The sequence below is a fragment of the Camelus ferus genome, chromosome 12 (assembly GCF_009834535.1).
Source record: "Camelus ferus isolate YT-003-E chromosome 12, BCGSAC_Cfer_1.0, whole genome shotgun sequence".
Classification (NCBI taxonomy): domain Eukaryota; kingdom Metazoa; phylum Chordata; class Mammalia; order Artiodactyla; family Camelidae; genus Camelus; species Camelus ferus.
The window spans coordinates 35,244,587-35,258,136 of NC_045707.1; the positions used below are offsets into that span (position 1 = coordinate 35,244,587).

Genomic DNA, 13,550 nt, shown 5'->3' on the forward strand with positions numbered 1-13,550 from the left:
AGCTGTCCAGTTTCCCAACACCACTTACTGAAGAGATAGTATTTTCCACATTGTATATTCTTGCCTAGTTTGTCATACATTAATTGACCGTATGTGCATGGATTTATTTCTAGGTTCTCTATTCTGTTCCATTTGCTCTATGTGTCTGTTTTTGTGCCAGTACCATACTGTTTGGTTACTGTAGCTTTGTGGTGTACCTTGAAGGCGGGGAAGATGATACCTACAGATTTGGGGGGGGGGGTTCCCTCAAGATTTCTTTGGCAATTTGGGGTGTTTGTGGTTCCATACAAATTTTAGGATTATTTGTTCTAGTTCTGTGAAAAGTGCTGTGGGTATTTTGATAAGGATTGTATTAAATGTGTAGATTGCTTTGGGTAGTATAGACATTTTAATAATATAAATTCTTCCAATCCATGAACACAGGATATCTTTCCATTTATTTGTATTGCCTTAAACTTTCTTCATCAATATCTTACAGTTTTCAGAGTGTGGATCTTTTACCTCCTTGGTTAAATTTATTCCTTGGTATTTTATTCTTTTTGATTCAACTGTAAGGGGATTGTTTTCTCGATTTCTTTTTCTGAAAGTTCATTATTAGTGGATAGAAATGCAACACATTTCTGTAAAAGAATGAAACTAGAACATTTTCTCACACGATATAAAAAAATGAACTCAAAATGGATTAAATAGCTAAATGTAAGACCTGAAACCATATAACTTCCAGAAGAAAGCATAGGCTGTATGTTCTTTGACATTGATCTTAGCAATATATTTCTGTCCCCTTTCATGTCTCCAACCCTTTGCTCATCCAGGTCCTTGGAACCAGAATCCTGTTCAACCCTTTATACATCCATCCACCAAACATTTACCAAGGACCTGTTAAGTGCCAGGCATTTTTAGTTCCTGGAACACAGAGATGAACAATAGTTCTATCCTTGAAGAGTTCTCGAGATAGACACATAAATAGCTAAACTGCAGTGTGATAAATGCTCAGAGAGAGAGATGGAGATTATGCTTGGACAGTCCTGAAGATGGAGCCATTAAATATGACCAGGTTGCAAAGAGGAAGAAAGAGAGGAAATTTCACAGAGATGACATTGGAACCTGTTGAAATCCTTCTTATCCTTCAAAAGAGCAGCTCAGAGGCAACTCTGATGCCTCAGTAGTGCCAGGCATCATCTCCGGTCATCCTGTAGTTACATCTGCCCCAGGACGTTTCAATCCACTTGTGCCCTGGGCAGTTGTTTGCTTGTCTTTCTCAAACCAGACTGCAGACTACTTGAGGTTATATCTAACCTTATATTTTCATAGCCCCTAGCACAAGATCTTGCACGCCCTATGAGTTAAATAGTTGCTCACTGAACTAAATTAAGTTGCAGTGTCTAAGGGTGTCAGTGAGTCAAGTAGCAATGTAAGATTCATAAAGTTCCTAGGCAGTCATTGTGCCTAAAAATAGCATCTGCCTGTGATGGCAAGATGAAAATGTCACAGATGGAACTATTCAAAAAAAAAAAAAAACCTCACAGCACTCAGGTTTCAAAAAGATATAGCGCCTGTTAGGAAGGACACAACTGGTCAATTTCCACATGGTATTAAAGTCAACCTGCAGACACATTGTTAAATAAGATGTGAGATGCAGAGAATGAGGCCAGCGGTTAAACCCCGTAGAAATAAGGTAGGGACTGTGTCTCAAGGAGGCAAGCAGGGTCACTCTGAATATCCTTAGCAGCTGTAACAAGAACAGAGTTGAACGAAGGGCCACACAAAAGGGAAGCAACCAAAACACAAGGCTGAGGGTAGTCAGAATTATTCAGATGTAATAACTCTCATCCTCTAGTTGGCATAGTAAACTGACTTGAACAAAATTCACATGTTACCCCAGTGTGGAAGCAGCAGGGAAGAGAAAGCCTCAGGCAGAAAGGAACAGAGCCCTCCTGGACCAAAAGGGAGACGAGAGCTCTTTAGGTCCTTCAGGTAATACAGCATGTTGACCTAAACACCTCTGTTTCTCATCTGCTTTGGCAATTTGAGGTATTTTATGGAACAGCACTACCTGCTATAGCTCCTATTTTTATAGCTGTTCACAAGACCTGTTAATAATCGTGAATGCATTCTACCACCACCCGTTCCATTTTCCCTTTACCCTCCGCCTGCACCTCCATTGGATGGGTTCTCCATCTGGTAACATAACTTAAACCCTCATTCCTGTAGAAATGGAGTTCTTGATGATCCTGTCTCCTTTGGGTTGATGCAATTTTTCATTGGTGAGACTACTGAGCAAAGACAAGCCAGTGAATCCCGCTGGTGCAGTTACAGTCTACTTCTCCCTACCCTTAGCCCATAGCAATAACACAATTTCCTCTTGGTAATTAGGATCCCAGCCTTCTCCACCTGTTTTTTCCAACAGTAAACATTCCTTGAAAGTAGATTTTAAAGATAAAGTCACTATATCTGTGGTTGCCTCAGAGGCAGTAGGACCTTAGCTCTCAACCCTTAGTATCACTGCATGCGCATCTGATTTTAGTGTTTACCCAAATCTTAACATCTTAACCTCCTTTCAGAACAAAATCACCTGCCTGTCTTTACTTTCATTCCTATATGAAATACTATGTTATTCACATGCTGGAGAATAACATAGTGTAAATGAAGGACCAGGAGAAAAATTAAAGAGTCGCTTTTCCTGTTAGTGTATATGATCCACACATAGCTCTTCCTTCCCTGGCAACCAAGCTGAGTGTCACCAGTTTTCTCTGGCTCTGCCCTCTTCTGCCTTAGGACAGCCACCACTTTCTCCTCGAGGTTTACATTGGCTTGACTTTCATGCTTTCCCCTCCTAGACCTCCTCTCCACCCAGCAGCCAAAGTGATCTTTATGGAATATGCGTCATATCAAGTCTTCCCCACACTGGAAACCCTCCAGTGGCTTCTCATCAGATTTAAACGATGGTTAGTGTCTCGGGGGCTTATGTCTCACGCAAGCTTACAGATGAGTCTTTTTAAATACCTGGGTGTTGCCATCTGCTGCTGGGGGAGGAGACATCCAAGGCCCCTGTGAAAGCCAAGAATGAGAGCAGTGCTGACAGTGCCAGCTAAATGCTGGCCATTGCCACTGATGAAAAAAAAAAAAGAGAGAGAGAGAGAGTTGCTACAGTAACCACCAATGATTGTCAAGACTCCCTATGAGGAATTTGGACTCTCTTGTAGCTGCCAAATTTACCAGCAGCGCCCTCCAGACTTGAAGAAGATCCTGGCACCTTAGCCATATGTCCACTGGCGCTCAGGATTTTAAAAGCTCTTTATTTCAGTCTCCTTGCCCTAGGATAGGAGCATTTGTGAATCCAGTTTCAAAGGTATCCTTCCATTCATGGTTCAATTTCTAGAAGACTGGTCAAAAACAAGTACAATACTGAATTTTTTCTCAAATCATTACACTGAGACTCATTTGGAAGAAGAGAGGGAAGAGTTCTAAACCTCAGCTTATCCCAGAAATAATTATCATTCCATCATCCTTGAGGCTTAGCTTTAGTATCTTTCAGTGTTTGGAGTGCATACCCAAAAGTATTAACTCCACTTTATCCACGAGTGAATGTGCAATTCACACGGACTCACAATCACCAGTCTTTTATTTTTTTTATTGAAGTATAGTTGATGTACAATATTATGTTACAGGTGTACAATATAGTGATTTGTGATTTTTAAAAGTTATACTGCATTTATAGTTATGAAATATTGGCCATGTTCCCTATGTTGTACAATATATCCTTGTAGCTTATTTTATACCTAATGGTTTGTACCTTTTACTCCCCTATGCCTGTCTTGCCCCTCCTTCCTTCCCGCTCCCCACTGGGAACCACTGATTTGCTCTCTGTATCTAATTACTACCGTCTTGACCTAATTCTTCAGGAATTTGGCAAACAATTGATGAATGACTTGTAAAATAGACCCAGGATTCCTGATTTTTTGGAGAAGGAAACTCTTTAGACAGATGATCACTGACCTCTCCTGACCACCGACTTTCACCTTCTGTGGAAAGACCTATATATGCTTCAATGATGATGTCATTTGTCCATTCTTCTAGAGAGAACTAGTCCGACTTTGATCTCGACTTTTTCTCTCTCTTCTCTGTAACACTGCGAACTTTGAAGATGTACTGCTTTCCTCTCCTCTGGTGTGCTTGTAATATCCTCGCTCATTTCCACCCACAGGACTTCTCCATGAGGGCTAAACTCCTCTAGCAGGTAAGAGTCCCCAAACTCAATCAGCTCCCCTTTACTTCCTGACTTACAGGAAAACCGGAGAATGCCCTTCCTATTGCTGTTCACCTACAGCAATAGAGGCTACATGTATTTCTCCCACAGCAACGTCACTCTTTTCTTTTATCCACAAACTGCTAATGATGCAGATGGATTCTTTTTGATTTCTGACCATTTTTCTTTCAGAATCACATGCTGAATCAACATAAAAAATCTACGTAGGCAATACAGCATCTCCCCAAGAAATCAGATAGACCTATTTCAATAAGGGTCAACTACTTACAGCTACACAGTGGTTTTTTTTTTTAACATGTTTCTGATTCAGCTTTCTCATCGATACTAATAGCTACCTCATTTGCTTAGAGTCAGGGACAAAATCATTTATACAAATTTTGGGCCCATTTAACAAATAAGAATGACTACATGAGAATGATGATGATGATGATATTAAAGGGAAAAAAATCACAAAGTCACAAGATTTAGGATATCAAAGTGTTTATTGAGGTCAAATAAACATATTACAGTCCCATAATTGTTGTTATAAATATTAACATTAGCCTTATATTTAAGTAGCAATATCATATAATGTGTCAATAAATAAATCCATATTAGTAAAATGACATAAATAAAATGTGTAACTATGATAATAAATAAATTCATAAATATAAAGTATCAATAATGGACATGAAGTTATTTAGGGCATTTTTCCCTAAAGAAATGGAAAGTAATTTTTTTTTTGTCGGGGAACAGACATTTGCTTAAAAAATAAATTTCTGTGTATAAAACACCAACTACAATAAAATGTTATTAACAGATCTCATTATGCATGGAAGGTCTGCCTTCTGGTCTTACAGACACAAGTGACATTGTTCTCTTTTCTAAGCTGAGCAGGAGTTTGTTTAGAATCCATACATGATTGTGGAGTTTGGCTTCCCATTTTCCTTATGGTAAAAGCAAACCCCAGAAGATCTTATTGTTATTTCTAAAAGGCAGGAAGGATGAGGTATCCATTCTCCAGCTTTACTGTGGAGAAGTGCACTCATTTCTCAGGGATATAAACAGCAAATCCAGCTCTCCAATTACTTTGATCTCTCCACCTTCTCCAAGCTGTGAACATAAGAACACACAAGTATTTGAGCTTTGGTTACCAGGTATTCTAAAGAGGGGCAAATTAGAGGGAGATGGCATGAGTAGGTAGCTGGAACAGAAAAACCAAGTTTTCACCTTTTATAAAACACTTTGCTAGAAAATGCCCTTTTAGCAAGAGTATAATGCGATTTGCCAAAGACTTTAAAATCATGGCTCTCTGAATGCACAGGGCACCTACAGGCATCAATCTCAGTTGAGATTCAATACCTCCCACTACTGAAGCTCTTCAAACCACTTCCTAACCAGACCACACAGAGAGAGGCGGTGCTGGGATCTGGGGGACCCAGCCAAGGTGCCACTCATCCTGCCTTGCTCTGCCTGGAGCCCCGCGACTGTCCATGACCACTCAGCTCAAACAGCCTCGAATAAAAGCTACACATCCACCAATACACCTGGGCTTTTCCTGTCCCCACCTTCGTGACCAAGGAGGGGAAAAAAACCAGGTTTTCACATTTGTGGGGAAAATACCAGATGCATCTTGTACAGTTGCTTTAATGAGTAGAAGGCCAGATACAGATGCTAACACCCCTTCTCTCCTCCTTCCAAGCAGTATGCAAACAAGACTTTCAAACTCCGTAGGAGAGGGAGCCCAAATTCAAGTCCAGATCATCCTCCCCTGAAATTCATCGAATCAATTCAATTTGCTCAAGATTATTTCAAAGAGAACAACAGACTAAGTCATCATTGTCCTCTAGACTTTGATCTCCTTTCTCTTCCTGCCTTCCTCCACCTTTCCATCTTTCCATACTTCTTTGATATAAGGCCAAGGGATATTTTTTATATCTCAAAGACTCCCAAGACTATAAAGAATTTTAAAGCTCCTCTTGCTCTATTGTCTGTCATCCATTCTGCTACAGCCTGCTCTCTGCTTTTACCTCCAGTGACAGGGAATTAATACCCCTGGACTGCCCTCCCACTGCAGACAATGCCCACCAGTTTTTCCTCCTGCTGAGCTTTCTCTGAATAGCATTCCTCTGTCACTAGGCTTTCTGGAACTATAGGGTAAAACAAACAAACAAACAAAACAAAACAAAACAACATATCCACTCTTCCACATGGCAGCCTACTGCAAATGTGAAAGTTGATTCTCTCAAAATGGATTAAAAGCTTTAAAAATCTCTCTGTTTTTTCCCACATAGGTCATCATCAGATTTTCCTCTCCCACGCTTCACTTTTCTAAAGCCAACAGAGGAAGCCAACATGAGGGATGTTTCAAAGTACTTCTCAGCTGTGGCATGCTACTATTCCGCCCTCTACATGTAGTTTACTGTTCTATGACAAGAGAATTAATCTTCACAGTGAAAAATGATAAATCCTTCAGTTATCAAAGGAAGAAAGAGTCATGTTCATTAAATTATATTCCGGAAGAAATACTTTTTATAAAAAAACATCAAGATGGAAAAAAGGGGGGGGGGAGCGGGAATTGAGGCTACGCATGTTACTGAAAATCTCACCAACCAGAGCCTTCGTGTTTCTGAGGTTTAATTGTACCTGCCTGCAAAGTTGTCACTTTCGCTGCTGCTAATCATACCTCTGGTTTTTGGATGAGTCACAATTGCTAGTCTGAGCTTTCTGTTGCTCTTTTCCCCAAATAGGCCACATGACAGTAGCATTCATTGTACAAATGCACACCAGCCTATACCAGGTAGATGCTCACTAGGGGATTGTTGAGGGAGGGAGGAGACTAGAAAAGAAGGAAAGGAGAGAGGAAGAAAAGAGGATGTTCATTTCCCTACAGTAACTCCATTATTAATAATTTCGTTCTGCTTGAAAATGTGTAAAAGAAATTGGGGGTTGTTCATTCTTACTTTTAAGTTAAAATCAATAGCTGTTGGGTATTAGATTATAAAAATTAAATATAAGTATCAATCATTCCAGAAATTCATCCTATATACAAGTCCAGCTTCTTTGTTATGGTGGTTCCAGGTATATGTTTACAAGTTTTAAATTATCAAATTAATGGCTTCAAATAAATTTGGCCCCAGGCACTTCTCTGGTTTTGAACAAATGCTTCTTCAGATTAAATGAATCAGTAGGAACCTTACATTTCCCTAAGAATTAATATGACTAAAAGTCATAGCCATTGCTTCTGGCCCAGATGGGATTCAGAAGACCTGCATTCTCTTCTGGTTCTGCCACTGGCCTTGTCTAGCACTTGAAGTGGTGAAATTAGATCTCCTGAGTTCCCAGCCGGTTCTAGAATTCTATGATTTATAAAATTCGGAAATTGATTTATAAACATATAGACCCATCTACACACAGACACACGCAAATAATCAACCCAATGGCAGGAGAATCAAGTAAAAAAAATCATGAAGTGGGGTAGAAAAAGAAAGAACGGCAAGGAAAGAAAAACATTTTTCTCTTCTATAACTTAGCATTAAATAGTTATCAGTAGTACCTTTTTCACTGTGTCCTTCAGGTTTTGCATATTTCTCTGGATATGCTGGTCATCACCCTCAATATGCTACAAAATGAAAACCAGAATAATTGTTTTAACATTGTGGTACTGAAGCTTAATAAGCCTCCGTGTCTTAAACTGAGGTATGTTACGATTCACCTGGAATTAAAGTTCTTAGCAGTTTTGCCCACAATGACCTAGATTTCACCAGTGACCTAGATTTTCTGAACTCTTGAATTCCCTTGGACACCAAAATCCAGTCATTTCCCTTACACGGGACCTCGCTTCACCTTTGGGAAACCGTACTGAGGTTGAGGTTTGTAGAAAGAGTGGAGTGGTTTATGCAAATCCCGTCAAGAATAAGACCATCACTGTATCTCATCAAAAAGGTGTGCTCAGAACGAGAAATGTACCTAAAACATCTTATGTGAACAGTAGGGCCTCCTCAATAAAGACTAGGCCCCCTTAGCTCTGCCCACTCTACTCAAACCTTTTTTCCTAGCTTTACACGTTCAGAGGCATCAAGCTCATACACGTCTGATTTTGTCACTTCCCATATCAAGAGAGCAGCCATCTTCACTCACCTGCCACCGAACATTAAATCTTCCCGTTTCTGTCTTTCTCTCTTTCCCGTCCCTTCCCTCCATCAATTTATACTTGGTGGATCCATTTCCACTAATAGGCATTTTTCCCTACAGCGCCCAGCACCCTTCTCTGCTCACATGACCTGAGTTGCTGTTTCCCAGGGACAAATAAGCCACCTGTGGTCTTTCACCTTAAAGTCAAAGTGTGACTCAATTAAAGCAAAAGTAAGCACTCTGTGATTCTGACTGATTCCTATAACAGTGTTGCTGAGGCATTCCTTACTGCCAGCACAGGAGGGGCGGTGAGGATCAAGGAGAAAAAGACTTGACGCAGAAGGCGGGATGGCAGGCAGCTGGGAGTGGGTGGACTTAGATGGGAAGAAGAACTTACGCATTGGCTTAGCTGTCTGCTGAGCTTGGCCAGGAAGGGCAGCACCTCCTGCATGTAGGGCTGGAATCTATCAGAATAGGGGAACAGCACTTCTTCAACAGTAAAGTTCAGCACCTGCTTCAACAGATAGCAGCGCTCTTTCATCTGCTAGTGAGCAAGAAACAGCAGAGGTCATGCTAGGCAACATTCAGACAACCCAACCCATCATCACCACCGCTCCAGATAACCACGAATGGCTCCCGGCTCTGTTCATCGTGACTGTGGCTTACATTGATTCCCTGGAACAGTTTGTTCCCAACGAGACGAACATCCGTGTTGTTATCCGCCAGACTAGCCTGGAAGAGAGGAAAAGACTAAGTTCCTGGATGTCAAGGAGCTGGAAGGAATGTCTGTAAGTAGAGCTATACTCTATTCCCCATCCCCAGAGCAGCCCCATGAAGACTAAAGAAAAAAGTCAGATGTGTGTTAGTTTAAAATGATGATCAGAGGATCACGTTTATGGATTGGAAGACTCAGTATTATTAAGATGTCAGTGCTTCCCAATAGGACCTATATATTTAACACAAAATCACAGATAGACAGTAACCCTCTACACTGCTTTTGAAATTCTGTAAATCTAAAATTATTTCAAAATAAAATCTTTTAAAAATTAAAAGAAAATAATGATCAGAGGAATAAAGGGGACAATGAATAGTCAGATGGGCTACTAAATAGCTCATTTCTGGGCAAAACTCAGTGTAATATCTTAAAGCCCAAAAAGGAAAGGTCTCTGGTAAAGTTCGATCTTAAAAGAGTCTAGAAAGAGACAGAAAATGACGGCTGATCTACCAGTAGAGATACGTGCTGGTTTCTTATAGATCTTAGACATGCTCTGAAGAAATTTTAAGAACTATTCCGGTTCCAGGGAGACAAGATGGGAAAGAAATGGGGAGAGAGGTGGAGATGAGTACCTCCTTGGCCAGTGTGAAGGTGCGATTGATGATATAGGGCTCCTGGAAGCGGGACTTGTCAAGCCTGCAGGGAGAACTGACCGGCACAGCCTCTCCTCCCAGTACCGACAGGGCGATGAGAAGGAGGCAGCTGGCGGCCAGAGTCCCTGTAAGGATTGAGCTCACAGACTTCTGCAGGGCAGCCATTGTGGACGACACGAACTCAAGCAATTGGCGACTAGGGAAGGAGAACCTGGTATCGAGAGAACAAGAAACAAAAAGAACAGAAAGGAAAACAAATGAAGTATCGAGAAGTATCATAACACACAAACCGATCATACCAAGTCTGCCGGAGCTCATACCTGTTGTGATGGTTCTGCTTGTGATGGGGAGGGAGAAGCTGCTGCTTTTATAGCCCCCAGGACGCCAAATTGTGTGTGTGTGCGTGAAAAATATGACATCAGCAATTATCTAATTTCCAGGCCTGTCTTCTGAGAACTACCTAACCACCATGGGAGCCCACAAAACACCTCCCCCTATCTTCCCACCTTGATACGCTAGTGTTTCCCTAAAACGTCACCTTTAGGGCCCGGAGGGTGATTTACAGACAAATCCCAGAAATTCTGTACACCCTACATATTTTTCAGAGAAAACAATTGCTTTGTCTTTGTAGATTCCAGGTTTACTATAATATTTTTTGATCTCCTATAGTCAGTGAGTAAGCCACGGACTTGTTTTCCTCCCAGCTTCATAGATTCTTATCTCATTAGAGGTGATCAAAAATAAAGGACCTATATCCTCTGCTTTAAAATAAACTGTAGTGACAGCTTGGAGATAATTCCATTAAAAAAAAAATTTTATCTCATTAGTTAAGTATGTTGAAGCCTGAAGAAGACTTATACTTTTAAAATAACTGTGTTGGCCACTCTAAGCACTGTTTTCCTTCTGTTCTGTGACTTTTTTAGGTGACCATAACAATTATAGTAGTTGCAAATATATCCTAAATTTTTTCATTAAGTTATCATCAATATCTAAGTTTCAAAATATTAACTCTGAACAATCTGATTGCTATTTTTCATAACATGCAAGTATTTTAAGAATACGGTAGATATAATAGTTCATCTTGAAATTTTACCCACACTCATTCTAAACAACACACAAGTTTCAAAGTAATATTTCCAAAACATCTTATAACATTTTTTATATGCATGGCAGTCTAAAGAAGAGAATCTGACAATTTGGTTACATGTGGTTACATGTGGATTTTAAATTATTTTAAAAATACATGAAACACTCCTGGGGGTGGGAGCAAGGAGTGGGTGCACTGATCTATTGCGAAGGGAAGGAACGTGAACTTGTGCAAATTAGTTTGATCAGATTTTTTTCTCCACAACTAGTTCATATTAGGAGCACTGAAGAACTGGAGGAAGGAAAGTGAATAATTGTAGAAACGAGCATTTTATGAGATGGCACAGACCTGGGGCAGGGGCGCCACAGGGAAGGGTTAGAACAGCCTGAGGACACCAAGTATCTGGGAAGATGGTATTTGGAGAAAGAGGCAAATGGGAAGGTTAGGGAGAGTAAACTAAAACTAGACCCATTGCAAATGTCTGCTTGGGGTTGTTCGTGAAACCATGATGAGGAAACTCTTCTTTTCCTATTTCCTTTTATATAATGTATGACTGTTTTTGTCCAGAACTGTGTATAATTATATTACCATTTGAGTTAAGTTATACAGCTGATTAAATAGGTTTTTGTTGCTTTCCTGAGAAACTAACAAACACAATTTTGTTCCCATGGGAAGATAAGTTCTGACATCATTGAATCAGATGCTTTTGAGGGGAGAGTCTCTGTCTCTTTCCTCTTTGCATCTCCCACACTCAGAACAGCACTACACACATAGGAAGGACTCAGAGCATGCTGAATGAATATATACATACATCTGTGATGTTAAATAATTGACTGGGTATCTTGGGAATATGCATGGAGATAATTTGGGGACTGCCTTTATAGTACTTCTAATGTTGGGGTTTGACCCAGTACTATTTGTCAGCTTCATTGCTGTTCCTGCATAAGGAATAGATAGCTGTGAAACAAAAACAGAATGCCAGAAAATTGCAAACCAGTCTTTTGTAGCAGCAATACATCTACTCCTTATTATATGGCCCTGATAGACAACCATTTATAGGACGCTGCTAACAGAGCCAAGATCTTAGGTTTCAGTGAGCTTAACCAAGCCCAATGTGGTGAAAATCTGCTGTAGGGCTGTGTGTGGGTTTCTAAATAGTCCTACAAGGAGTCTCAAAAATATTTGCTATTAGGAGAGATTGTAGATATAGCACATATCTGCTCCTGTGAAAACAACTAGAGACACATGTGTGTTAAATAACTTCATAATGGGCCTTTTCTGCAGTTGTTTCTTCGTGAGTTTTCTAGTCTCTCCCAGAAGCCACCCCAGATAAAGAGCAATCCTGGTATGATGCTCCCTGGCCCCAGACAGACTGTACCCATGGTCGATCTTAGCTGTATGCAGCTACTTACCTGGCCTGATGGCAGGAAGGGCTAGCCAGCATCCTCAGCCAGAGGTAGGCTTTTCTGTCCCATTCACTGTGCTATCCCTAGCACCCAGAGCAGTGCCCAGCACAGCGCGTGATGAATAAATATTCACTGACCGCACGATTACACTGATTCCCAGCTCGCTGGCCAATGGGTGGAAATACACAGTGCACTTATTTCAAGTGCACATCTCTCTAGAAGTAAGACTTCAGGTATCTCAGGCAAAAAGTTTTGTATTCATTGTACTCCTCAGTAAAACACACATGATCACTGTTTCCCTGCAAGGTTCCTTCTGGGGGTGTGTGTGTGTGTGTGTGTGTGTGTGTGAGTGTGAGTGTGATCCCACCCTTATTCTCATTCCTTCCGCACCAATCACCCACTACCACCTCTACACCTGCTGTAGACCATTGCTCTAATGTGCTTGACATACATTTCTAAATATATATGCATCCTTATAAGACAGCAAGTGTTGCTTAATGTGTGTATGTATTTTTATTTTATAGGGCTGGCTTTCTTTCTTAACCTTTCACTCAGCATTGTGATGTTGCAGTCTATCTGCATTGCTGTGTGTAGCTCCTATTTCTACCATGGCGTTCCATACTGTGTCTCCACATTTTATGTATTTGTTCTCTCTCTGATGGACATCTAAACCACCTCCAACTGCCCTCTCTACAGACATCACAGCACTAAGAAAGCTCATCCAACTCATTTTAATGGTATTTTTGGAGCATATCTTTGAAATAGTTACCCAGCAGTAGGTCCACTGGGTCATAGAGATAAATTAATTTACTTTTACTAGATACTGCCAGATGGCTCTCTAGAAAGGTAGCACTGATTTACTATCTGATATCAGTGAAGAAAGGTTTCTATTTTCTTACATCACCACCCACACCCGGCATCATCCAGCTTTAATGTTACCAGCTTTGGGGAGTTTAAAATGGTATCCCATTATTGTTTTAATTTGCATTTTTCTTCATACATTCTTGGTCACTTGGGTTTTCTTTTATGAATTGATTGTTTGCATCAGTTGCCCATTGTTCTAATGGGCTTTGGTCTTTTATTGTTGTTGATAATGATTTGTAAAAGTACCCATATATTTTATATATTAGTCTCTTTTTGGTTGTAGTCATAAACTGTTCTCCCAATTTGTGTTCTGTCTATTAACTTGTCTATTTGTCCTTTGTTGAACAGAAAACTTAATTTGGATGTCATTTAAGACATCATTTTTCATTATATGGTTTCTCCTTTTCAAGGCTTTGTTTAAAAAGGCTCTCTCTATCCCTAGGTC

General features: G+C 40.4%; 1 protein-coding gene across 2 annotated transcripts; it reads right to left on the reverse strand.

Moving 5' to 3' along the window:
- Nucleotides 1-4,762: 4,762 nt before the first annotated feature.
- On the reverse strand, nucleotides 4,763-10,072 carry IL22 (interleukin 22). 2 transcript variants are annotated; one of them, XM_006189694.2, is made up of 6 exons: nucleotides 10,069-10,072; nucleotides 9,728-9,959; nucleotides 9,047-9,112; nucleotides 8,778-8,921; nucleotides 7,803-7,868; nucleotides 4,763-5,359 (listed from the first exon to the last, which is right to left on the reverse strand). In XM_006189694.2, exons 2-6 carry the CDS (start codon nucleotides 9,911-9,913, stop codon nucleotides 5,273-5,275), a joined length of 549 nt encoding a protein of 182 aa, XP_006189756.1. In that variant the 5' UTR covers nucleotides 9,914-9,959; nucleotides 10,069-10,072; the 3' UTR covers nucleotides 4,763-5,272. The 2 variants fall into 2 exon arrangements, with proteins under 2 accessions (XP_006189756.1, XP_032349742.1); XM_032493851.1 differs by having other exon boundaries at nucleotides 8,778-8,924.
- Between the last annotated feature and the right edge of the window lie 3,478 nt (nucleotides 10,073-13,550).

What these genes read in the sequence shown, in the direction of transcription:
- IL22 (XM_032493851.1), bottom strand. Translation starts at nt 9,913, where the DNA reads ATGGCTGCCCTGCAGAAGTCTGTGAGCTCAATCCTTACAGGGACTCTG. An exon ending in CCTTCACACTGGCCAAGGAG is followed by an intron (nt 9,113 to 9,727) that starts GTACTCATCTCC and finishes CCTCTCTTCCAG; the next exon opens with GCTAGTCTGGCGGATAACAA. An exon ending in AACTGTTCCAGGGAATCAAT is followed by an intron (nt 8,925 to 9,046) that starts GTAAGCCACAGT and finishes CTTGCTCACTAG; the next exon opens with CAGATGAAAGAGCGCTGCTA.